The sequence below is a fragment of the Papio anubis genome, chromosome 1, assembly GCF_008728515.1.
Source record: "Papio anubis isolate 15944 chromosome 1, Panubis1.0, whole genome shotgun sequence".
Taxonomy (NCBI): Eukaryota; Metazoa; Chordata; class Mammalia; order Primates; family Cercopithecidae; genus Papio; species Papio anubis.
In genome coordinates this window covers 47,557,751-47,585,008 of record NC_044976.1, presented here as the reverse complement: position 1 = coordinate 47,585,008, position 27,258 = coordinate 47,557,751, and the positions used below count along the sequence as shown (strand labels likewise).

General features: G+C 39.4%; 1 protein-coding gene across 8 annotated transcripts in view; it reads left to right on the top strand.

The window, feature by feature from the left end:
* The window catches only part of AGBL4 (ATP/GTP binding protein like 4), a 1,449,848-nt gene that overhangs the window by 896,664 nt on the left and 525,926 nt on the right, over positions 1-27,258 (top strand). For all 8 annotated transcript variants that reach the window (XM_017955920.3, XM_017956149.3, XM_017956028.3 and 5 more), the window contains one exon: positions 24,754-24,970. In XM_017955920.3, the coding sequence (XP_017811409.1) occupies positions 24,754-24,970 (217 nt within the window). The remainder of the gene's footprint in view (positions 1-24,753; positions 24,971-27,258) is intronic.

Here is a 27,258-nt window from a genome sequence, read left to right as displayed (position 1 = left end):
AGACGCAGAAAAGGCCTTTGAAAAAATTCAACAGCCCTTCATGCTGAAAACTCTCAATAAACTAGGTATTGATGGAATGTATCTCAAATTAATAAGAGATATTTATGACAAACCCACAGCCAGTATCACACTGAATGGGCAAAAAGTGGAAGCATCTTCAGCAAAGTCTCAGGGTACAAAATCCATGTGCTAAAATCACAAGCATTCCTATACACCAATAACAGACAAACAGAGAGTCAAATCGTGAGTGAGCTCCCAGTCACAATTCCTACAAAGAAAAGATAATAAAATACCTAGAAATCCAACTTACAAGGGATGTGAAGGACTTCTTCAAGAAGAACTACAGACCACTGCTCAAGGAAATAAAAGAGGACACAAACAAATGAAAGAACATTCCATGCTCATGGATAGGAAGAATCAATATCATGAAAATGACCATACTGCCCAAGGTAATTTATAGATTCAATGCTATCCCCATCAGGCTACCACTGACTTTCTTCACAGAACTTGAAAACACTACTTTAAAGTTCATATGGAACCAAAAAAGAGCCCACATAGCCAAGACAATCCTAAGCAAAAAGAACAAAGCTGGAGGCATCACACTACCTGACTTCAAACTGTACTACAAGGCTACAATAACCAAAACAGCATGGTACTGGTACCAAAACAGATACATAGACAAATGGAACAGAACAGAGGCCCTTGGAAATAACACCACACATCTACAACCATCTGATCTTTTACAAACCTGACAAAATAAGCAATGAGGAAAGGATTCCCTATTTAATAAGTGGTGCTGGGAAAACTGGCTAGCCATATGCAGAAAGCTGAAACTGGATCCCTGCCTTATGCCTTATACAAAAATTAACTCAAGATAGATTAATGACTTAAATGCAAGACCTAAAACCATAAAAACCCTAGAAGAAAAGCTAGGCAATACCATTCAGGACATAGGTGTGGGCAAATACTTCATGCCTAAAACACCAAAAGCAATGGCAACAAAAGCCAAAATTGACAAATGGGATCTAATTAAACTAAAAAGCTTCTGCACAGCAAAAGAAACTACCATCAGAGTGAACAGGCAGCCTACAGAATGGGAGAAAATTTTTGCAATCTATCCGTCTGACAAAGGGCTAATATCCAGAATCTACAAAGGACCTAAACAAATTTACAAGAAAAAAACTAACAACCCCATCAAAAACTGGGCAAAGGGTATGAACAGACACTTCTCAAAAGAAGACATTTATGCAGCCAACAAACTTATGAAAAAATGCTCATCATCACTGGTCATCAGAGAAATGCAAATCAAAACCACAATGAGATACCATCTCATGCCAGTTAGAATGGCTATTATTAAAAAGTCAGGAAACAACAGATGCTGGAGAGGATGTAGAGAAATGGGAATGCTTTTATAGTGTTGGTGGGAGTGTGAATTCATTCAACCATTGTGGAAGGCACTGTGGTGACTCCTCAAGTATCTGGAACTAGAAATGCCATTTGACCCAGCAATCCCATTACTGGGTATATACCCAAAGGATTATAAATCTTTCTACTATAAAGACACAGGCACACATATGTTTATTGCAGCACTGTTCACAATAGCAAAGTCTTGGAACCAACCCAAATGCCCATCAATGATAGACTGTATAAAGAAAATGTGGCACATATATACCGTGGAATACTATGCAGCCATAAAAAAGGATGAGTTCATGTCCTTTGCAGGGACATGGATGAAACTGGAACCCGTCATTCTCAGCAAAGTAATACAAGAAGAGAAAACCAAACACCACACGTTCTTACTCATAAGTGGGAGTTGAACAATGAGAACACGTGGACACTGGGAGGGGAACATCACACATTGGGGCCTGTTGTGGGGTGGCAGTATGGGGGAGGGATAGCTTTAGGAGAAATACCTAATGTAAATGACAAGTTGATAGGTGCAGCAAGCTAACATGGCACATGTATACCTATGTAACAAACCTGCACATTGTACACATGTACCCCAGAACTTAAAGTGTAATAAAAAAATAAAAAATAAAGTTATATTTCTAAAAATTAAAAAAGAAAATGAGCCATTATTTGGTAGATACTATTACTATAAAAATCATTGCTACTAGTCTTATCTACCTTTAAATCTACTACCTGCCATCCTGAGTGTCCTGCCTACAAATGCAAGGTTCTAATCACCGTTTAATTCATCTACTTAATTTACACATTGTACCAGGAACTTGTAGGTACTGAGTGCCTCCCTCAAGAAGCTTATGCTATGTTCTCACTCATCGGTGGGAATTGAACAATTAGATCACTTGGACACAGGGTGGGGAACATCACACACAGGGGCCTGTTGGGCTATGGGAGCCTGGGGGAGGGATAGCACTAGGAGAAACATGTAAATGATGAGTTGATGGGTGCAGCAAACCAACATGGCACATGTATACCTATGTATCAAACCTACACATGGTGCACATGCACCTTACAACTTAAAGCATAATAATTAAAAAATTAAAAATAAAATGAGCCTATGGAGAAAAAAAAAAAGAAGTCTATGCTCTAGTGTGGAGAGAAACAATTTCAAATGGTGACAAGTGCTGTGAAGAAAATAAAAGGGATTGAGAGAAGTGATTTCAGTCAGAGGTCTAATTTAAATTAAGTGGTCAGGAAAGAATCCTTTGTGTAGGTGGCATCTGGGATGAGATCTGAAAGAAGAGAAGGCATTGAGGAAGAATGTTCAAAAGAGAGAACACTAAATGGAAAGGCAATAGAATAGGAATAAACTTGGCGTATTACAAGAACAGAAAGAATGCCAGTGGGCTACAGCAGAGCAAGCAAGAGCGAGAGAAGTATAAGATGAAGTAGGTAGAGGTCATGTCATAGTCCTGAGACTAACCTGTTTGTTTAGGTGCAATGGGAAGGCACTGGAAGGTTTTAAGCAGGTATGTAAAAAGATCTGATATTACCTTAAAAAAATCCTTTCTTTAAACAATATGGAAAATCCTTGCTCCATCTTCCCATGCTTTTCTCTCTGCTTAGAAATTCCTTTAGCATCTCATCATTCTTTGGTGAGCTCTTAATCATCTATTCCTTGAGGCCCAACTCAAATGGGTCTGCTAACACCTGAGCCTCCTGCCCAATACATAATTTCTCTGTGGACACACTTCTATCACAGCACTTAGAATACTTCTTATGGTGGTCAGGATGCCGGTATTTCTTGCTAGACTGAATTTCTCTTGGTGAGGTAGGAGGGGTGGGACTGTGTCTTGTTCATCTCGGAATCTCCACTACTTAGAAAGATGTTGGTGCAGAGAAGATGCTGAATGTGTTGCCTGAATTTAGCATTATCCATATACAGCTGCTTTGAGTTGGAAAATAGAAAATTAACTAAATTTGGAAATTGGAGATAGCCAGGTGGGGCATACTACTCTCGTAGGCAGGGTTCCAGGTCTCTTCTCCAGGCTGCATCTCTGGGCTGCTGTGCATTCAAAGGCACCTTTGATCAACTGAGGCTTTGCTGCTCCCAGGGACATAGATCCTGGTATAGCTACATTCTGACTGATTTTCAAGTAAATAGAGATGTAATTTCTGATTAAAACTTAGCCAGAAAGAGCAGAGTTTTCACCACTTCCACACCCTTTCTGAAAATATGCATTCACAATACTGAGAATTCATTTTCAGCCAAGTCGGAGGCCTTGGGTTGGACTGGGACTATTTTTATTTTTATTTTTTTTCTGAGACGAGTCTTGCTCTGTCACCAGGCTGGAGTACAGTGGTACAATCTCGGCTCACTGCAAGCTCCACCTCCCAGGTTCAAGTGATTTCCCTGCCTCAGCCTTCTGAGTAGCTGGGACTACAGGCACGTGCCACCACACCTGGCTAATTTTTTGTATTTTAGTAGAGACAGGGTTTCACCATGTTGACCAGGATGGTTTCGATCTCCTGACCTCGTGATCCACCCGCCTTGGCCTCCCAAAGTGCTGGGATTATAGGCATGAGCCACTGCGCCCAGCCAAGTGGGACTCATTTTTAAGAAGTGTCATATTCTATGAGGTCTCAGCCCAAAAGAATAGGAACCACTGCCAGATTTATTCTCCAAGTCATTGCTACCTCTGGAACTGATACAAGCCATGCTGTCATGTAAATCTTCCATTAAGGCCTCTCTCCTATTTGCCCCTTGATCCCATCACCTTTATCTTCACTCCATGGGATTTATTTTTTTCTCCTCTTCTTTCTCCCCTTATAGCAATCACTTGTCAGCTTGCAGAACACTTTTTCAGTCTTATGCTTCAAGACAGAAGATCAGCTTAAGGAGAAGGATGGTAACCACCCTACTGTCAGAACCGTCCTCTTTTAACACTCAACACCACTTTCCCCATGTTTTCCCCAAATGCCACACCTAGAACTAGGGTTCCTCCTAGAACTTTCTCAGAAAGGAATGGGCTGGTTTTGAATGCTTCTGTTAAGAAGCTGGCTGCTGTTCAATAGTCCTGCTTGGAAAAGGAATCTTACCCTTTTCTTCTATTTTAGCGGACACTTCTCAGAAGTTCACTATGTGGAGCTTTGATAATTTTCTAGATCAACTTTCTTTGGTGCCATTTTAGGCAAGACAGAGAATGCAGAAGCAATGCAGGAAAAATGATGCAATGTTCTACTTTGGAGAAAGTAGAGCATATGGATAATACAGTTGCTTGATGATATTCATTAGTCTGACCTTCAAATCCCACTCCATTTCCTGCAACTTGGTTCAGACTCCTCTTTAGACTTCTCACCAATTATTCCCCCATGAAACCTGTGCTTCAGCTGCAGTGCTCAGTTACTTTGGATACATCGTGTACACTCTCGTCTCTGCTCCTTCGCATAAACTATATCCTCTGTCTAAGAAGTCTTTCTTTCCATTTGAATAAAACTACATTTTATCCCACTGTCATAATTCAGTTTGAAGCCACTCTCTTCAGGAATCACCTTGATTCTTTCTGTCTTCACCCCACCTATGTCTCCTGTGAACATCCACATTATTTAGTATGTCCACAGAGGCAGGATAGTGTATTGTTTAAGTTAGCCTCTGGAATTGAAGCCCCCGTCTAGCTGCCATTGACTAGATGTGTGATCTTAAATGACATCTTTCAGTGGACACATCACATCTCTCCTACCACATTCTATTTCTTATTCAACCAAAAAAGCAATTGAATGTCTGAGTTACTCCTACATAGAGGTAAAATAGGCAGCTGCCTACATGGTGTGATTTGAAGTTATAATATGACCTGAAATTTTTTTCTTACTGGCCTTTGATTAAAGTTTTGAAGATGACTTATAAAACTAATAACATTATAATAAAATTCTTAGAATTATAACCTTATGGATTTGGAATCCTATAATGTCAATTCTAGTAAGATCCTTTTAGAATCAGTTAGTTTAATCTTGTTTTGCTATGTTTTTAATATAATCTTCTTGGTTTTTAGTTGGGTAAATTGCTTTTCAGAGAGGTAAATGAGTACAAAGACTGTATATGAAATTCAAATTTTTCTTTCTCAACATTATTGTTCTAAAATGTAATTCCAATTATTTAAAGGCAAATGTGGCTTATATTGGTGTTTTCATTGTCTCCAATTATTTTGGTTAGGTATAAGTGTATAAGATACAATTTCTTTAATTGCTAAGAATAGAAATCTATTTTGTTTAACTTAGACAAAGAAATACCTTTGAAGGATATTGAGGACTCACAGAATCAATGGGAAGTAGAGACCTAGACCTGAGGGTGTGAATGAAGCAAAGAGCTTTAGTATTAAGGAGAATAAGCTACGAAAGTGGCCCTTAAGTCTAACAATCTGGTCAAAACATAAAGGAACACCAAGTTCTCTCTGCTGAAGATGCAGATTCCATGGAGAGCCTGTCTAATTTGCCTTGATAGTGCATGTGCTTTGGCAAGGAACAGCAAGGCCTTTTACTTATGACCCCACCAAAGTATACCAAACAGAGAAGGAGTCATTTAAGCATAGGAAATAATTTGCTATTGAGAAGAGGAAATAGATGTGGAGCAGCCAAAATTTACTAATGTCCACTACAACCTAAATTCTTTGTTCATATAAAGAAAATTGGACAATACTGACAGCTACCAACTGTAGCCTACTGGTATTTATGTTAAGAGCTTTACCTGTATTTTATTATTAGATGCTTTGAATAAATATATGAGAAAAATTCTGCCATTCCCATTTTACAAATCAGAAAATTGAAGGTGAAAGAAGATAAGTCACTTGCCCAACATTGCATAATTAAATGCCTGGCAAAGCCTGGATTCAAAACCAGACCTGTTAGCCTCTAATATCTCTGTTCTCACTACTGCTCTGAACCTCTATGCATGTAAAAGAACAAATGCAGTTCCTGGTGGCTAGCAGATGCTCTGTCCTGGAGGAACAGGAGCAACAGGGAAACATCAGTGGCACTTGCTATTCCCTCTGCATGCAACAGTCTTCCTCTAGAAATCCAACAGGCCTACTTCTTCTCTTTATTCAAATGTTACCTCATCAGAAAGGCCTTTCTTCACAACCCTGTGTAACAAACCTACCATCCCTTCTTCTACTTTCTATTCCTTTCTGCTGTCTTTTTTCCTCTCATATCACTTGTCACCACCTGCCATATATGTTTGTATATTTGTTCTTGCCCATAAAAACAGAAACCTTGTTTTATAAACTAATTTATCTTTAGCATCAAGAACAGTACTTGACAAATATTTGTTTGATGAATGAACAAAACTAATATAATCAGAGGCACAGTTCTTGAGCTCTGCTTCTAAACTCCAGTGTGGCTTCAGCCCAATCATTTATCTCTATAGGCTTCAGTTATAAAATAAAAAAGATTGAGCCAGATCAAGCCTAACCCCCTGACCCCTTTGCCATGTTTCTTGCCATCCAAATTCTATTTACCTGTTTGTTTGGTTTTGCATGTTGTGCTTCTCTGCTAGCTTTCTTACAAAGAAAGCATTTTGTAACTAGAAAAATGGTTGAGGCCGGGCGCGGTGGCTCAAGCCTGTAATCCCAGCACTTTGGGAGGCCGAGACGGGCGGATCACGAGGTCAAGAGATCGAGACCATCCTGGCTAACACGGTGAAACCCCGTCTCTACTAAAAAATACAAAAACTAGCCGGGCGAGGTGGCGGGCGCCTGTAGTCCCAGCTACTCAGGAGGCTGAGGCAGGAGAATGGCGTGAACCTGGGAGGCGGAGCTTGCAGTGAGCTGAGATCCGGCCACTGCACTCCAGCCCGGGCGACAGAGCGAGACTCCGTCTCAAAAAAAAAAAAAAAAAAAAAAAAAAATGGTTGAAAGACACTACACTGGGTGATCCTTAGAGTTCTCTATCTCTATGAAAGTGTACAGAGGTGTTAGCATGAAGGCTTAATAGACTTCCCAAATAGATTGCGAAGAAAGTCTTTCAAATAACAATTATGCTTTTCTAATATGAAAAAAAAAATATTCCTTGCCTCCTATACTTCTGATTCCCAAATTTCAGGAGGCTGGTAGCTGAGTTCATTTACTCATTTCAATTACCAAAAGCTCTTTACTGAGTCCATGTTATTATTTTAATTAACATAATAACCCTAAAAAGTAGGAGGTTGTGAAATACGTGAATTCAGAGCTTCTAAGATTAATAAATCTACTGAAGTATGAAAGCTTTTCACATAATTTTTAACTGTGTGAAGATCAGTGGTGTAGAAAGGAAGCTATGCCATACACAGGCAGATGATGGGCACTGAGAAATTGATTTAGAGGCATTCGTGCATGTGATGAAGGCCAAAATGTCACAGCTGACTCCTTTGAATCAGCATTTCGACCAGTTACTCAGTGAAGGAATAGCCTAACTGGGTATCAGTGGTGATACCTTGGGTGCCAATGGCCTTTGTGTATAAGGGGTCATTGAGAACATGATTAAAATCCTCTGTATCTCTTCCCTTCTTTGGGGGTAAATCTTTACTCCACAACATGGCTTACATGTTATGCTGTATCCTATGGCCTCCACCTTCCTTTACAACCTTATCTGTTGCTTCTCCCTATCTTATTAACACTCTCATTCATGCATTCATTAATTCAATGAATTCAAAGTGTGTACTTAGTGATTATTATGTACCAGACTTGGATTAGCCACTAGCGATTCATAGTGTACAAATAGAAACATGGACCTACTCTAATGGAACAAAGAAGAGCAATAGTAAGTCATAATGAAGTATGATGCATGCTGTGATAGGGTATTAAAGTGATCATGGAGCTGAGAGAGGGTGAGGAGTGGGCATAGCTAATCTAGGTGGAAGGAGGACTTCCTAGAGGAAGCGAGACCAAAGATACATAACTGTTGACGTATAAAGAATCTCTAGAGCAGCGGACCCCAGCCTTTTTGGCACCAGTAACCCGTTTCGTGGAAGACAATTTTTCCACCAACGGTGGTTGGGGATGTGGAAATGGTTTTGGGATGAATCTGTTTCACCTCAGATCATCAGGCATTAGTTAAATTCTCATAAGGAGTGTGCAACCTAGATCCCTTCCATGCACAGTTCACAATAGGGTTTACACTCCTATGAGAATCTAATGCCACCACTGATCTGACAGGAGGTGGAGCTCAAGGAGTAATGCTTACTCACCCACAGCTCGCCTCCTGCTGTGTGGCCTGTCCATGGCCCCAGGGGTTGGGGACCCCTGCTCTAGAGAATTTAAATGTTGGTAGGCTCCAGTGGTTTGACAATTCAGGTCACTGGTTGACTTACTCCTAGATATATCTGGGGGTTAGTCCCATCCTACAGACAGTAAGAGGCTCTGCCAACAAGATGAAGGCTCCTTCTATCCTCAGGACTTTTTTCCAAGAATCACAAGTGGCTTGACCTTACTTGGCCTCCTACCTATATTGTGGGCTTTTGCTTTACCCTTACCTCTGACTTCTGTGTCAATCTCAGTTCCAAACCCTCTACTTGTTCTGACGTTGATAATCTGATGCTTGTTGCTGAATCCAGCCTGCTGGTCACACTACTACAGTAATTCTTCTGGCACCATTAGGTAGGAATTCCTTTCTCTGTATCAGACATTCCCAGGGCTGTGCCATATCGTTCTTCAGTCAGTGCTTTGCTTCTCCAGCCCAGATCTCATACCTGATTTTTCACATGGAGCAATGGACTGGGTTTGGCTTCCTCACCTGCTGTCTGGAGACTGACATTCAAGGGGATATCTCCTCAAGATCCTCATCTGCTTCCCCATGTATCTATGCCAACCTTTCATTCCTGGTAGGTTAGCTCTCACTCCTGATTTCCTTTCTCATAGAGAGAATAATTTCTGCATGACCTAGCTTGGAACATGGTATGTCATCTCTGCTAAGTAATCCTACTCCCCCCCTCATTGATTCTGATCACATCTTCATCTACTTCAGACTGTGATTGTACCTTCGCCCCCAGGAGAGCTGAAAGTCATTGGCTACTTATGCCTTCTGCCCCTCCTCATTCTTCTCCTTGGCAGTCTACTTCCTCAGCTGCTGACTCAGTCTTGGCTCCAACCTCATTATCTCATTCCCTGTCCCCTGCTGAGTTTGGAAACCTAGTTTTTGGACCAACTCAGTTTTCACATTACTTTTTGACTAAGTTCCCTGGATTTGACAACCTGGAAGTTAGCCCATTTCCTAGCTTTCTTGGACTCCAGATCACTTGAATCTACTCTCATGATCTATTCTTCAGTCTTTCTACTAGGGGCTCAGTTCAGTGAACAAGCATTCCTTGAACTGAGATTGGAAGTGGAGGGAGGACAAGGGTCCAGGGAGATGACAAATCACATAGGGCTCTATATTGTCCTATTTTCCTATATTTCTTTGTCTGTTTTTAAGCACACTTAACCTTGTTTATATCTAGCCTATATGACCCCACTCAGTGTGTGCAGGTGGACAATCTGTAACCACTTTGTGCTGGGGGTCATTATGTTGAGATCTTAAAAACCAGCACCACTGCCCCACCCCTCTTAGTAACCAAGCTTAGCTCTATGTCTACAAGCTGAAAAATCTCACAGCAGGTCCTCACATGTTAGGGTTCAGTGACAATGAATACTCCTGCTTAAAATCTCTTATCTCATGAGGCTGTGTATTAGTCTGTTCTCACATTGCTATAAAGAACTGCCCCATATTGGGTAGTTTATAAAGGAAAGAGGTTTAATTGACTCACAGTTCCACATGGCTGGGGAGGCATCAGGAAACTTAAAATCATGGCAGAAGAGGATGCAAACATATCCTTCTTCACATAATGACAGAAAGAAGTGCCAAGCAAAGAAGGAAAAGTGCCTTATAAGACCATCACTCACTATCATGAGAACAGCAACATGGAGGTAACCACCCCCATGATTCAATTACCTACCACAGGGTCCCTTGCACAACATATGGGGATTATGGGAAGTACAATTAAAGATGAGATTGGGTGGGGACACAGCCAAACCATATTATTCCTCCCTTGGCTCCTCCCAAATCTCAAATTCTCACATTTCAAAACATAATCATGCCTTCCCAACAGCCCCCCAAAGTCTTAACTCATTCCAGCATTAACCCAAATGTCCAGGTACAAAGTCTCATCTGAAACAAGGTAAGTCCCTTCTGCCTATGAGCCTGCACAATCAAAAGCTAGTTAGTTACTTCCTAGATACACTGGGGGTACAGGCATTGGGTAAATACACCCCTTCCAAATGGGAGAAATTGGCCAAATCAAAAGGGCAACAGGCCCCATGCAAGGCTGAAATCCAGTAGGGCAGTCACTAAATGTTAAAGTTCCAAAATGATCTCCTTTGACTCCATGTCTCACATACAGGTCACGCTGATGCAAGAGGTGGGCTTCCATGGCCTTAGAGCTGCCAAAGCCCCTGTGACTTTGCAGGGTACAATCCCCCTTCTGGCTGCTTTCACAGGCTGGCATTGTCTGTGACTTTTCCAGGTGCATGGTGCAAGCTGTTGGTGGATGTACCATTCTGGGGTCTGGAAGATGGTGGCCTTCTTCTCACAGCTCCACTAGGCCCCAGTGGGAACTCTGTGTGGGGGCTCCAACCCCACATTTCCTTTTCACACTGCCCTAGCAGAGGTTCTCCATGAGGGCTCTGCCCGTGTGGCAAACTTTTGCCTGGACATCCAGGAATTTCCATACATCCTCTGAAATCTAGACAGAGGTCTCCAAACCTCAATTCTTGAGTTCTGTGTACCCACAGGCCCAACACCACATGGAAGCTGCCCAGGTTTGGAGTTTGTGCCCTCTGAAGCAATGCCCCAAGTTGGACCTTGGCCCCATTTAGCCATGGCTGGAGCTGAAGCAGCTGGGAGCAGGACAGCATGTCCCAAGGCTGCACAGAGCAGGGGTCCCTGGGCCCTGCCCATGAAACCATTTTTTCCCTCCTATGCCTTTGGGCCTGTGATAAGAGGGGCTGCTGTGAAGGTCTCTGACATGCCTTGGAGACATTTTCCCCATTTCTTGGTGATTAACATTTGGCTCCTTGTTACTTATGCAAATTTCTGCAGCAGGCTTGAATTTCTCCCCAGAAAATGGGTTTTTCCTTTTTTGTTGCATCATTAGGCTGCAAATTTTCCAAACTTTTGTGCTTTGCTTCCTCTTGAACCCTTTGCCATTTAGAAATTTCTTCTGCCAGATATGCTAAATCACCTCTCTCAAGTTCAAAGTTCCACAGATCTCTAGGGCAGGGCAAAATGCCACCAGTCTCTTTGCATAACAAGAGTCACCTTTACTCCAGTTCCCAAAAAATTCCTCATCTCCATCTGAGACCACCTCAGGCTAGATTTCATTGTCAATATCACTATTGGCATTTTGGCCAAAGTCATTCAACAAGTCTCTAGGAAGTTCCAAACATTCCCACATTTTCCTGTCTTCTTCTGAGCCCTCTACACTGTTCCAACCTCTGCCTGTTACCCAGTTCTACATTTTGGGGTATCTTTACAGCAGTGCCCCACTCTCTGTGATACTAATTTACCATATTAGTTCTTTCTCAGGCTGCTATGAAGAAATACCTAAAACTGGGTAATTTATAAAGGAAAGAGGTTTAATTGGCTCACAGTTCCACATGACTGGGAAGGCCTCAGGAAACTTGCAGTCATAGCTGAAGGGAAAGCAAACATGTCCTTCACATGATGGCAAGAAGGAGGAGTGCTGAGCAAAGAGGGAAAAGCCCCTTATAAAACAATCAGATCTTGTGAGAACTCACTCACTATCATAAGAACAACGGCATGGGGGTAACTGCCCCCATGATTCAATTACCTCCTACCGGGTCTCTACCATGATGTGGCAATTATGGGAACTACAATTCCAGATGAGATTTGGGTGGGGACACAGCCAAACTGTATTGGGCTGGAAAGAGAAAAAAGAGCAATCTAGAAACAAACCAGGATAGTACATTATGCAGGATCCTGTCACTGTAGAGGAAGAGGAAGGAAGCCATGTGGATGACTAATCCTTTATCATTTCTCTGAGAGAAGCACTGTATGAAACTTGGGGAAAATCTTACTCATGGAATAGCTTCCTGGAGAAGCCCCTCCACCACAATACCCAACCATACCCAGCTCTGCAAGAAACCCTCTAGCCAATCATGGACCTAGAAATGGCAGGGCACAGACAGTCAGCCCTCTTCCTCTCTGGCATTATCCCCTCACCAACACACATTCACTCCATTCAGTTAACAGATCTCTACTGTGAGTATTCCATGTGTCAGGTACCATCATATGCTAGATTATTCATTAGTGAGCAAAAACAGATACTGTCCCTACCCACATACAAATTACAACCTAGTTGGACATGTAAATAATAAACAAACAAGCACCATACATTCATAATTATAAATTGAGATAATGCTTTGAGAAAAGGATCTAGTTGCTCTGAGGGAGATTAGCAGAAGCTAAAACAAAAAAGATGGGTAGAAACCAGCTAGGCAAAGGAAGAAGTTAGTATGGAGAATAGAATGAATGGAAGGAAAAGTGTTCAAAGGTCTTGAGATAAAACTATGAAGTGGGTGCATCTGAGGAAGTAAAAAAGAGTTTGGATTTTATTCCAGCATAACTGGAAATTATGAATTTTAATCTAGGAAGTGACATGATCCAATTAAACTTTTTTGTTCTTTTTCTTTTTTTGTTTTGAGACAGGGTTTTATTGTTATCCAGGCTGGAGGGCTGTGGCACAATCATGGCTCACTGAAGCCTCAACCTCCTGGGCTCAGGTGGTTATCCCACCTCAGCCCCACAAGTAGCTGGGACTATAGGTTTGTGCCACCGTACCTGGCTAACTTTTGTAATTTTTTTTCTTTTCTTTTCTTTTTTGGTAGAGATGGAATTTTGCCATGTTGCCCAGGCTCATCTCAAATTCCTGAGTTCAAGGGATCCACCTGCCTTGATCTCCAAAAGTGTTGGATTTACAAACATGAGCCACCACTCTGGCCTAATTAGGCTTTCAAAAGGCTATGCGGAGAAGGGAACTGAGAGGGGAAAAGTAGGAAAAAGGAAGCTGGGCAGACTAGAATACTTTTTTCAGCAAACTAGCCAAAACAAGGAAATGTAGACAAGTAGACAGATTGGAAATATCTTTTGGAGAAAGAGAAATTTAAAGTCTTTTAGAGAACTTAAGACCTTAGTGAGATGTGAAAATTTCAGTAAATGATATCAAGCTAAAAAAAATTTAATATCATTATTGACTTTGCTCGTACTTTTTGACATTTTCATATCCAATCCATCAACAAATCCTGTAGACTACCTTTGAAACAGATTCCAAATCTCACTTCTTATCCGCTCCACAGCTTCTTCCTTTACTTAACCCATTATTATACCTTGCCTGGATGGCCACGATAGCTACCCACTGGTCTTGCTTTCACCCCTCCCAACCCCCAGATAAAACTCTTACCAAAGACCACAAGGCCCTATAATCTAGTCCCCTCCCCCACTTTCTAACTCATTTTCTGCCAGTCTCCTCATCACTTATTCCTACTTATTCACACTGACATTCTTACTATTCCTAGAGACACAGAAACTTATTTCTGCCCTTGGACCTTTATCCTTGCTGTTCTCTCTGGCTCACTGTTTTTCCAATTATATGTATAGTTTATTTCCTTACTTTGAGTTCTACTAAATGGTCACCTCTCTGGCCATCCTAATTTAACAGTCCCTATGTTACCCTCTATCCCCTTGTCTTGCTTTTTCATTCATTATGCTTACCATTACCTTATACTACATTATACATTGATTTGTTTGTTTATCTCTCTTTCCCATTAGAATTTAAGTTCCATGAAAGCATAGAATTGCTTTTTTTTCTCCTTCTGCTTCTAAAACAGCTAGAAAAGTGCCAACATGGGAAGCTCTTGGGCAATATATTTTTTTAATTTTTTATTGACAAATAAAACAGGCAGTATTTATTGAAGGGTGAAAGAAAGTTAAAGTTAACTCAGGTTTCTGGTTTATACAATTGGCTGGATGTAGATGTTGAAGCTATTCACTGAAATAGGAGCACTTTTAGAAGCCCAGATTTGGGGCATGTCAGGAGATTAATTTTAATCAGGTTAAATTTGAGGTAACTTTGAGACATCCGAGAGAAGCAATCAGGTTGGCAGTTGGATAGAATGACCATGTAATTTATCATTCCAACTGAAAGTGAATAGGAGAACTAAAAAAAAAGTGTATATTTTTTGAAATATTGTTTTTTGAAACAAAATTGATTTTATTACATTAGACTTACAAAATAATTATTTTCAAAATCTATTTTTAAAAATAAAATGTAATCTAAAAATAAAATTAATAGGCATCTATGTACATTAAAGCAAAAATGTTTAAAAACATATTTATTTTCTTAAAATCAAAGTAATTTATTTGGCATACATTCACATGCTTTACTCAGTTTCTTAGCTACACCTATATTTAACACTATGTCATTGATATTTTTATGAAGAATTTTTTTTTCTAATATGTTCTAATGATTTTTAGTTTTTGATGACATTGCCTTTGCCTTTAATCTTCTTAGACTTACATATTATGATGAATAAGTTTGAAACTGTTGACACATTCAATTAATTATTCTTTATACAACATACTATACTTAAATTAAAAGGGCATTTTCTCTGTAGGTACTGAGGTACCTTCCTGATAAACTTAGAGCACATTTTCTAAATAAGGGACATTCCTAGGTGTAAGCTTTTTAGTATTGAAATATATAAATATTTCAGTCCAAATATTTATACAGTTACTTCCTTATTTACTCCCTTCAGGAAATTTTTCTTCGATTTTTTTTATAAAACAAAATTTGTCAAATGAGATGCTTCTTCTTCATTCTTTTAAATGTTCACCAAATGTAGATATTATAAAACTGAAGGCCTTCTCAATTTTATTCCACTCTAGTACAACACATAAATGTACAATTAAAAATAGGAGCTTCATCAAAAGACTCTCCTAATAAGTTGTTATCCCAAAGTAAAATCATAGAATTTCAAAATTTAATCTTGTATTTCAATTTTGCTTTCACCATTTAGTTTGTGCAATTTCTTTCTTGCTTTTGTAAAGTCAACTGTCATATCTTCTTGTTTGCAGGCTTTATTTTAAATAATTGCAAATTGATAAAAGCTTTAAAAGCTGAAGCACTTTTGTGCTTCATTTATTGAATATTTGATTAAAGATTGCCAATTGATTTTGAACAAAAGACACCCAAAATGTAAAAGTCTCATTAACAATAACAAAGAAAAAGTACAAAATCAATGTAGATTAACAAAATTTTGGGCCTTTATTAAAGACGCAAAATTTCTGAAATCACATTGATGTCAGATAATAAAGACAGAAAGTGTGGTCTGCCTTTCTGAAACTTTATAAAAACATTTTTTTCACATATAGTTTAATGTTAGCTTCATACAAAAATTGTATAGTTCTGTTTGGATACATTTTGACAACTATGGCTTCTATTTTGAAGATAGAAAATAGAAGCTTGTTTGGATGCAATTATGAATTATGTAGACACCTCAAACCAATTCAAAATAAATTTTACTCCATAGGTTTGTTGATTTAACAAGTACATTGCTTTCACCAAACCAAAATAGGTTTGCTGATTTAACGAGTATGTTGTTTTCACCAATTTCAAAAAATACCAATTGTATTCATATTGCCCTAAGATAATTTTTTCTTTAATGTTTAACTTTTGAAAATGAATAAGCTGTATCAGTACTACCAAGACAGCATTTTAGCTTCAATAGAACGAATTTCCAAAAGCTTTACTTTGGTTACGTGAATTGGATGAAAATAATTGAATTATATTGGAATTCAGTTAAATTATTTTCTGTTTGATATATCTGTTGACTTTGATATAAAACTGCTGGTTTTAGTTCTTCTGCTAATTGAGAAAAGACATTGACAGCTACCACTTCATACCCAAGGGAACTTGGAATTGGAAATGATCAAAATTATTTTAAAATAGTCATGTACTCTAAATAATAAGCCAGACATCAGAAGTTATATGTAGTATAGCTCTGATGTCTGGCTTTTCATTTAGACCAAATGACTGTTGTAGAATAATTTCAATCATGTTTCTTCTATGCTTCTGCTTTTACATGTGTAAATTGTAGTATTTTGGCATAAGTTTTTCAAAAATAAGTATTAACTATTTAAGTAGATGTTGATGTTTCTTCAGCAGATTTGTGTCTTCTGATGTGTATGTGGGCATGTTATCAGTACATCCCTATCAGGATCATAAACACTAACAAATGTTTTGTACAAGTTATGTACTTATCATTGCATGTCATGAGAAATGGAAATTTTGTAGTTAGCTTTCCTAAAACATACACTTTTATAGTTTTGAGCTCATTGCTGGTAAAAGGGTAACAGATAAAAAAAATTTTCAAGAATTTTAACTAAACAAGAAAATAAATGCATAATTTTAGATTACACCCTGGGATAAATGTGTCAAGAGCATTCAGACTATTCGCTATAAGCAGGACTACTTAGTTTCTGTTTCCCAGGCATATTTCAAAATCTCCTGACCAATTATTTTCCACATTTCCTATTGATCCCACTAACTAGTAACTTGGAGACTCCACGTATCTTGAAGGTTACAGCATGGGCCACAGCACAGTTGACTGGTACAACAAGCTGCCAGCAGGGACGAAATCTTTGAATACTCCTCACACCACCATTTGGGAACTGAAGGTGCTAACTGCCCTCCTGTATCCAGATACATTTAGTTTGATCAGAGAGCACATTCCTTGAAAGGTGGATATCGGTTACTTTGGGTCTGCAAAAAGTCAAGAAGAGAAAACAGGTTATCACTGTTTTTAGTTAATAAGCATGTTTTTAAATTAAGACCCCATCCGTTTTCACTTTTTCCTTAACCCCCTATCTTGACTTGCTCTGTCCATTTCATGCCCTAAGCACGCTTAGTGCGAACTTGGAATTCATCGTTCCCAACCAAGAAGGAACATGATGCCAACTATCCATCACATACAGCATGATGAGTATTGCATTTACCATTTACTGAGCACCCCATATGTGTCAGGTACTAATCTCCAAACTTCACAACAAATCCATAAGCTAAACATTATTTCCATTTTATAGATTGGGAAACTCAGTCCCAAGGTTACATGACTGATTAGTAATAATGGAAATGGATTAGAGCCTAAGCCCACATTAGTTCTGCTATACAATGACTGCGTTTCTAAAAGACATCCAAAGCTAGAATTGAACACAGCCCTAGCTGTTCATTCAACACAGCCCTATCTGTTCATTCAAAACCCAGCACTGACCGACTTATTTACTCATTCATTTGAAATATTTATCAAGTGCCTCTGTATGCTAGGTTCTATGCAAGGCGACAAGGAGATTCCAGTCTAGTGACTTCACAACCTGAACGATTATTGTTATTCCACCCATGATGTAACAACAAAGTAATTTGGATACAAAACTTCAGCGCAAACCTGACCCATTTCAGCTATGGTCTACCACCCAATCCCAAAGCACCCAGAATTCTAATACTGCCTCATATACCATCCCATACCCCAGCAAATGACAGTTTTGAAAACACAGTGCTTTTCACCTAAGAGTTTCACAACAACCCTAAGAAGGATACAGGATGCTTTTTAGTAACCACATTTTATACAGAAGCACGGGAGAAGAATATACCAAGAGCTTGGACTAGAATCCAACTCCTAGGTCCTTGTTCAGTCTCCTCTTCTTGCTGCCTGTCAGGAATCTGGATGGGAGAAGATAGAGTATGTGATTTATAGCCTCTCATTGCATGGGGTGCCTGTCCCTGGAGTTTCTGTCTGCACTGGCATTCTGCCAGCAGCCACCATAGGTAGGAATATCATTGCTGTCCATGACCAGGGGGAATAATCAGTCTCAGCTATTCCTCAGCTCCAAACAAGCCTAAGTAATTGGGTTTAATTTTAATTTTTTTTTAATGGCTTGGAATTAATAGAAGCAGCTGCTGCCACAGTGTGTGGGTGTCCTTCTCCAGAAGGCACAGACCAAAAAAAAAAAAAAAAAAAAAAAAATCCCTACATATAATATAAACTCTGAAAAATAAATAATACAGTGTGTAGGACAAAAAGGTTAATTCAAGAATCGAGCAGTGTCTTTTTGTTATCAAAAATTCAGCTGGCAATATGTAGCACTGTCTCTCTCCTCCCACCCTGAGTGCCCATCAGCCCCTGATAAGATGATAATCTGATTAGACACTGGGTGTAAAAATGTGTTGCCTGTATCTGAGCACTCTCTCACTCTTTCTCCCCCTCCTTGTGACTCACCAAGAGATTAGCTGTGACAGAGTGCAGAGAGAGATAAGAATAGATGTTCTGGTGACAGGAGTCCTATTATAATTATTTGGAGGAAGATAGGATTGGAATTAGAATGGGTCCTGTTTGCCTAGGGAGGGTGCATTTAGAATATGGGTATCCATCCAAGGTCCCTGGCTGTGCCAGACATCAAAGAGGAAAAGGAGGGGGGCAAATGGCTCAAGCTAGGTGATAGCCTTGGTTGTTCCAGCCAAATGTAGACTAAAGGCCATGTGTTGGCATAGATGACAAATGAGGGATTCAGCTGCCCTCACGAAGGGAAAAGGAATGAAATCTTACCTCAATTTCAAATACGCCTGAGAAACTACATGCCAGTTTGCTTCCATCCCCTGCGTAGATGAAGTAAGGGAACCAAGAGACTATAACTGCCGTTGCTGGATAAATCTGAGGTAGCACAGCCTTGGAATGGTGGGAAGAACACGTGCTTAGCAGTCAGACAGTAGTGTACATCAAACAGATAGCACAGCTATGGAGATTCAGAAGGTGCTTAAAATTTGCTACTTCCTTTGGGGATATCTGAGTGACTTTGTGATCCCCTTGTTTTGCACACCTTTTTAAAGACTTACAACCTGGAAAGAATGATATTCTGTTATGTCCCTTTCTGCTAATTTGAAGAAAAATGCTTGTGTCTACTGGGGTATTAGGACTCCTGTCTTTCAAGGCTCCTGAGGATGACTAGAGAATGCTGTTGTTTTAGAAAAACTTATGTACTGCATTAGGTCTGGGACTTCTCTTCTTCCTATGTTCTGGTAACCTCCAAAATGATGCTTTGGGAATTTAGCTGAGGGGTCTGAACAGAAAGTAGAGAGGATGATAGATGGGAGGGGAATCATTGATTCACTCTTAAGTCAACTCAGTCATTTAACAAAATACGTTGAGCTCCTCTTCAGGGCCAAGTACTGTGCTAGTGCTGAGGATTTTGAAGTGAATCAGAAACACAGCAGTGTCTGCAATTAGTATTTAGAGCAGTTAATTCATCCTGAAGTTGTTGACAAAGACTTCAAAGAGGAACTATCATTTGAGCTAAGCCTCACTTCTCTATACAGAGATGCACTATGTAGAAAAGAATGGGAATAACAATTATAGGCAGAAAGAACAGCATTTAAAAAGGCAAGGAGGTTTTTGAGAATATGATATATTCAGAGCATGACTTAAAGTTTCACTGGAGAGAGTACAATATATATGTTAGTGGAGCTGACATTATTTATTCACAAACATATTTATCTAATTCATAAGCATTCTTGGCACTTCATCTATAAGCCGTTGTATAGGTCCTGGAGAACTAGAGATGAACAATATGTAGTACCTGCCATCCAGGAGAGCTCATTCTCATAGTGGAGACAGGAATATGGTTGAATTGATGTAGTGAGATAGGAGCTATAATAGAGAGATAGAATAGACAGAGAAATAGAATGAGATAGAAGCTATAATACTGTTTGTGAATGTGTTGAGTGTGTACATGCATGAGAGAGTGAGTGTGTGTGTATGTATGTGTGCATGTGTGCTTACTCAGAACATTCAGTCATGCATGACTTAATCTGAGGATGTGAGTTACAGACCTCCCTCATTCATGTGGATGTCCTCAAGACATTGAACTCAGGACAAGGCCTTATTCCAAGAGCTGGATCAGCCTTTAGTCCCCAAGTCTTGAAAGCACACACCACAGGACCTGAAATCTTCCTGGGTGTCTGGCAGGATTGGGTGCTGGGCCATTTTCTTTCTGGGATCTTCTGGGGAGTCTTGAACAACCTGCTTAAGCATAAAGGTTCTTCACTCTACCTTTATTTTCATACCATTGATATAATATGAATAACTTCAGAGGCCTGTTGAGAGGAATAAAGAAGTGAATACATTATAAAGTACTTAGAATGGCCTAGCATATGGTCAATGCTATTAGGAAATAGTACTATAGTAATTATTATTATTATCTTATTGTTTCCATGGATATCATAGACTATCTGTGTTAAATGGAATCATAAGTCTGCCTTGTCTAACCTCACATCAAGTACAGGAACTTTATCCCCTAAATCTTCTAATACTTGTACTTCTCTGTAAGGCAGCCCTCTCTACTTTCTCTTCAGCTGAATGTTAAAGAGTCTCTAGACTGAACTAGAATCTGCCTTCTTGTGATGCCTACCAATGTTATTCTGGGATAAGAAGTTTTTTTCCCTTTTTTTCATTGCTTTTTAAATAAATAAGTATTACTTGAGACTGCTCTATGCCATCACTAGAGTTAAAGAAGTAACACAGTTTATATTTTCAAGAAGCTTACTCTTTGAAGAAATATCCAAATATCCATTTACTTTTATTGTTCATTGTTGAGAGACAAACTAGATGATAAAAATCTTTTTATATCATTTTTTAAAGTAGAGAAAAATAATGAAGACTCAATAGTCAGGGAAGACTTTAGAGAAGAGCTGTGTTAAAGGGTAGTCACTTATACATTGATTTGTTCATTTAAAAAATATTTAAACCTTTGTTGACAATTGACTATATGCCTCATCTATCAGTAGGAGTTCACCAAGTATGAAGATGGTGGGGAAGGCAGTTCAGGTAGAGGAAAGATCAAGTACAAAACATAGAGATATTGAAGGTATGGCACAAAATTGTGTTAGGGAGTTATGAGTAGTTGAATATAAACAAAGCAAAGGTTTCAAGGAAGGTGAAATGAGTGATGATGCTGGAATCACAAGGCCATCACAGGCCTTGTGGGCCAAACTGAAATGTGAGGATAGAAAGTTGCTTAAAAGTTTTTTAGCAAGAGAGTACTATAAAATCAGGTTTTTCTGGAAGTAGAAGGTAAGGCTGTAAGTTGGATGGCAAGGGGAAAAGGAGAATGGAAAGATACTGTAGGGATTATGAATACAGGATTTTGAGCCACACTGGCCTAAGCTTAATACAGGATCTGCTGCTCACTGATCTTGTGACCTCAGAGAATCTTTTTTTTTCCCTCTCGTGGCTTCAATTTTTTTTATCTGTGTAAAGGTGATAACAGCCCCAGCTCATAAGGTTATTGTGAGGATTAAATGATAATGCATATAAAACACTTAATACAATGGCTGAGACATAACAAAAAAATAAGAGAAAAATCAGAAGTATGTCCCAAATGAAGGAGACATTTTTTCCTCCCTAGTTTCAGCCCCCTTTGCTTTATTCTTTGCATTACTTGAAAGTCTTGAATTTTGCCTGCTGAGCCCTCCTCAAATAGATTTCTGTTTGTATCCTTAGGAAAGTCTAGACAATCTAAGCACTGAACAGCATCTCAGTTTCCCTGAATGATTGCCCCAGAGCCCATTAACTCTACTTTGTCTGCTAATCAGGTTAGGCATCCGGGCTCACCCAGGAGAGGAGCTGGAACAGCTGCAGGCAGTAGATGGATTCTCCTGATAGCACATAATCAAATTCAGTGGAGACAGCAGGCATTCAGAGTCAAGTTGCAGAACTTGGCTGGAAGAGGAGAAAACTGTGGTGACAGAATTTAAAGCATATACCCTGGTTGGATATACTGGTAAATAAAGAGCTGAAAACAGCATCATAACCTGAGACCTTATGAATATAGGAACCGCTTGTGAATGAAGACATACTCATCCAGGGCTCTAAGAGACTCAGACTCAGACTTTCAAGCCAGGGCCTGAAGTGACTATCACAGACCATTGGCTGGAAACATTAAGGCCACTTTCACAGACATTATCCCCAAATACAAATCAGGAGCCCTGAGACTCGCATATGCCGCCAGCCTGCCTCACTTTCCTGCATCTTCAATAACATCACAAATGTAGAGCATCATGTATTCTGTCCATACCCACATCCTTGCACTGGTCTGTTCTCTCTCTAATCTTGACTCTTCACTGCTTCCTTCTCTCTCCCTCTTCAGACCTCTTCATTTTCCACTTTTTCCTCTGGAACACAGCTCCATGGTTAATAATCCCACTTCGATCCTCAGTCTTTAAGTTCACTTCTTCCTTTACCCCTTGTCTTAACCAAACTAGACTTGGTTAAAAGTCTATGATGCTTAAATATTTGCTGAGTAAAACAATGAACTGAGGCCTGACTCTCTTGGAGGACATTACTTCGCCCATTGCCCTCTCAAGAAATCCTCATTCTTCTACACTGCACGTACAGAAGGATCAGGAGGGGTCACTTTGCTCCTCACTCCTCATGCACCTTCCAAGCCATCATTTCTCTACCTCATCACTGATAAATCCAGAATTTAGGGTAGCAATCTAGTTAGAAGAAGGAGTGCCTATAAGATTTGTCTTAAAGATATATTTCCATTATAAGAAGACTGTTATTTATATATTTATTAGCAGTGGCTTTGGGAGTAGGAGGTAAATGGACTCTATTGGTGGGCCAAAGTGCACCTCTTAACAACCTTTGATACTACTGCTGACTTTTATGTGAAAGTTCTGTTTCTTTGTTGCTTAGACTGCATATCTATCATCCTGTCCTCCTCCTCAGCACTTTCAGTTTCTTACACATCTTAGACCCCATGGCCCATCATTTTAGTCACTTTTTCTAATATAATCAAATACCAGAATATTTAATTAAATTTAATATAATCAAATGTATGTACAGGCATCAATGCCATGTAACCACTGCTGTTCCATGGGAATCCCACAGCTACACCTCCCACCCTAGCCACTTAGCTTCAGAAAGACACTAAGGTAGAAACAAGATTCTGCAGCAAACACTAGTATGTTATAATGCTCTCTGTTCTGTTAACAATTTTCTCCAGGTTGTTCTTCCTGGAGCCGGCACCCTTCTTGTTCTTCTCAATTTCCCCTCCTATACCTTCCTCCTCACATTTTTCTTCATATGCCCCTGTAGTCTATGGCTTCTCAATTGAATGCCAAGCCAATACAGGTGAGCCTTACATCCTTCATCCACTGTATCTACACTCCCCAGGAGCATCCCTTCCTTTAAGGATCTTCCAAATCAACCTTGGTGGCTAAGACTTATTAAGCAATTGATAAAAAAAACAAGAGTTACACAAAATGTGGAACTGAACTGGCCTGGAATTTTCGATGTAGTATCATGGAAAGGGCACAGTTTGAGGTGAGTTTTGCAGGATAAGCAGTATTTGAAGTAATAGAAAGAGATATTCACTGCAGGGAAACATTATGAAGAGGTTGGATATCATAAATCATGAGAGGGTAGAGTAACTCTTTAAAGTGGATAAACGCAAAGACATTATGGAAACTATGACTGCAACATTTTTGTTTCCTGTTTGCATCTCAGTGTTTAGCTTAGCAAAATTGCCCACACAGCGTATTTTAAAGCACTATTTCCCAAAGTGCTTCTGTGGAAAATTAGTCTCATGGAATGCTCTGTAGAAAATAACAGTAATAATTTAGAGAAATATTGAATATTTTTCCCTTCCTTGAATATATACAATGCATATGAGTTTATTTTAAAAGTTCTTAATTAGTCTTATAATTTAAAAAACCTGACTTCCCCGGGAAAAGTAGGCCTCTCCCATTCATATCTCTACAGCTTCACAGTCTTTATTTACCTTCAAGTCACTTTTAGAATCTGTAATTATATTGTCTACTTATTTTTAATATTTTATTGACCACTTCCCCACTATTCTCCATGAGGACAGAGATCTTGCTTGTCTTCTTTGTTATTGTACATCAAGGCCTGGGCATGTGATGCCACGTATGTTAGGTGCTCAAAATAAGGATAAACAAATGAAGAGAATGTATCTATTTTTGTTTAACTTTGCATTTTCCAAACAGTTGAGAAAGGGTAGCACTGAATTGTGAGCAAAGAGCTGCCAGATTCAGGTCTGTTTTAGACACTATGTGGTTTGTGTTGTCATTCTCCCAGCCCCATTACCTATGGTTCTTGATGTTACAGTTTTTCTACTAGGCATTGATTTATATGTGTTACCTTTTGAAGCTTGAACAGATGTCTCATATGCCCAAATTTCTTTGTTTATATATTTTAGGCAAAGGCTGCCACCCAAAAATGTTTACTACTACCGCTGCCCAGACCATAGGAAGAACTATGTGATGTCCTTTGCCTTTTGTTTTGACCGAGAAGAAGATATTTACCAGTTTGCTTACTGCTACCCATATACATACACTCGCTTCCAACATTACCTTGACAGCCTGCAAAAGAGAAACATGGATTACTTCTTTCGGGAGCAGCTGGGCCAGAGTGTGGTAAGGCCTGTGCCAGGTTTGGGTTACTCGTTTAGAAACAGGCAATCTTGGGATAGGGACTTAGCAGTGGGTTTTTATGGAATGCAAATAATGAATAGTGGTGCTTTCCAGAACTTTTTAATAATTTACTAATTACAATTAAACAATTACATAATTAGTATTAATTTAACAATTCTTTAAAGTATTGTTTTTATTGTGTGATTTATTGCGACTGTGGGGCACCATAGTAAGATATGAGAAGAAGTCACAGAGTAAGATATGAGACAGATGGTTGTTTTTCTGAATGAAGCTGATAAAGCTCTCTAGCAAAATAAAAAGTTAGGTGAATCCCAAAACCTCTGAGAGAAAAGGAGACTTTTACTAGGTGTTACAAAAGGTATGAAAGCATTTTATTACTGTGAGCTTCTGATATGAAGAACACATTTCTTAGTGAACCAAACTTGCCTGCAGTACAGGTTAGCAAGTGGTGTGCAGTTTGGTTGTGATGGCCACAGTGTGCTCTGTCTCTGTCATCCATCAGTTTCCGACTCTTTTTTCCTGCTCCAGGTTTAGTTTCCTGGGTCTAGAGATTTCAGTTTCCCATTCCATAATAGTTCCCTATTGCTGATGTGACAAACTACCACAAACATGGTAGTATAAAACAACACAAAATTATTTTCTTATACTTCTGGGAGCTAGAAATACAAAATGAGTCTCCCTGGGCTAAAGTCAAGGTATCAGCAGATCTATGTTTCTTTTGGAAGCTCTAGGGGAGAATTTATTTCCCTGCCTTTTCCAGCTTCTAGAGGCTGCTTGCATTTCTTAGTTTGTAGTTCCCTTCCATCTTAAAAGCCATCAGTGGCTGGTTGAGTCTTTTTCATGCTGTATCACTTTGATATGAACTCTCTGTCACTTATAAGGATCCTTGTGCTTATAATGGATTTACCCAGATAAATCCAGGTTAATCTCCATATAGCAAGATCTTTAACTTAATTACATCTGTGAAGTCTCTTTTGTTATGTGAGGTAACATAGTCACAGGTTCTGGGGATTAGGAGTTAGACATCTTGTGTTATGGAGTGGTGCATTATTTTGCCTACCACATCTTCCTACTTCCTTTTCTTTTCTTTGTTCTTCTTTTTTTTTTTTTTTTTTTTTTTTTTTTTTGAGATGGAGACTCACTCTGTCACCCAGGCTGGAGTGCAGTGGAGAGATCTCGGCTCACAGCTCACTGCAACCTCCGCTTCCCAGGTTCAAGCAATTCTCCTGCCTCAGCCTCCCGAGTAGCTGGGATTACAGGCATGCGCCACCACACCCAGCTAATTTTTATATTTTTAGTACAGACAGAGTTTCACCATGTTGGCCAGGCTGATCTCAAACTCCTGACCTCAGGTGATCCACCTGCCTTGGCCTCCCAAAGTGCTGGGATTACAGGTGTGAGCCACCGCACGTGGCCTCTTCCTACTTCCCTCTCTTCCTCTTGTGCCCAAACTAGGATCTGAAGTTGTTCTCCATACTGAATTCATAGGTTTTACTCTTTTGTTGTCAGCAATACTTTGGTTGCTGAATAAGAATAAGCAGGTGCTAATTTGGTTTTATGTTTTACTCTTCAAAAAGTGTGGATTGTGCCCCTAAAAGAGGCATATTGGACGGGCTCTAAACGTTCTAAATGAAGATACTGGTGAAATTGGCAGAAGATACGGTACTTGGGATTCTGATATGTGTTGGTAGTTAAATGGACTCAGTCTAGTGACTGTGAGTTTCACATAAAAGTGAGACCTATTTCTAAATAAATCCAGGATACCTCAAAAAAGAGAGCAATAAAGAGGGCCTATGTGCAACTCAGGTACCTGAGAGACAAATCTGGTCATGTTATTCTTGTAGTCTGAGATTCTGCATGCACTATGATTTTCCTAAATATCTTTTCTCTACTCCAACCTTCTTCCCAACAGTGCTTCTCATGGTATCTTCCCATTTGTATCTGTTGCCTATATATTTTGAACTGAAAATTGGTATACATGATGTATGAGTCAGCATGCTAGCAGGAAACAGACGGCAGCCTCAAATTAGGATAATTTAAGGAAGGTTTAATAAATGGGCTATTTACAAGGTGTGGGCAATGCATGCAATGACAAGGTATAGTGAAATTCTCTAGGGCTATTAACAACTGAAATGGAATAAAGGGAAGGAATGGTTAACAGAACACAATAGTAGAGAGTCATTTAGTGGGTCATGTCGGAAAGAATTAGTGACCTTCAGTTAAGGTGCACAGTTAGCCTGAGATAACTCCATAGAGAATACTGAGAAAAA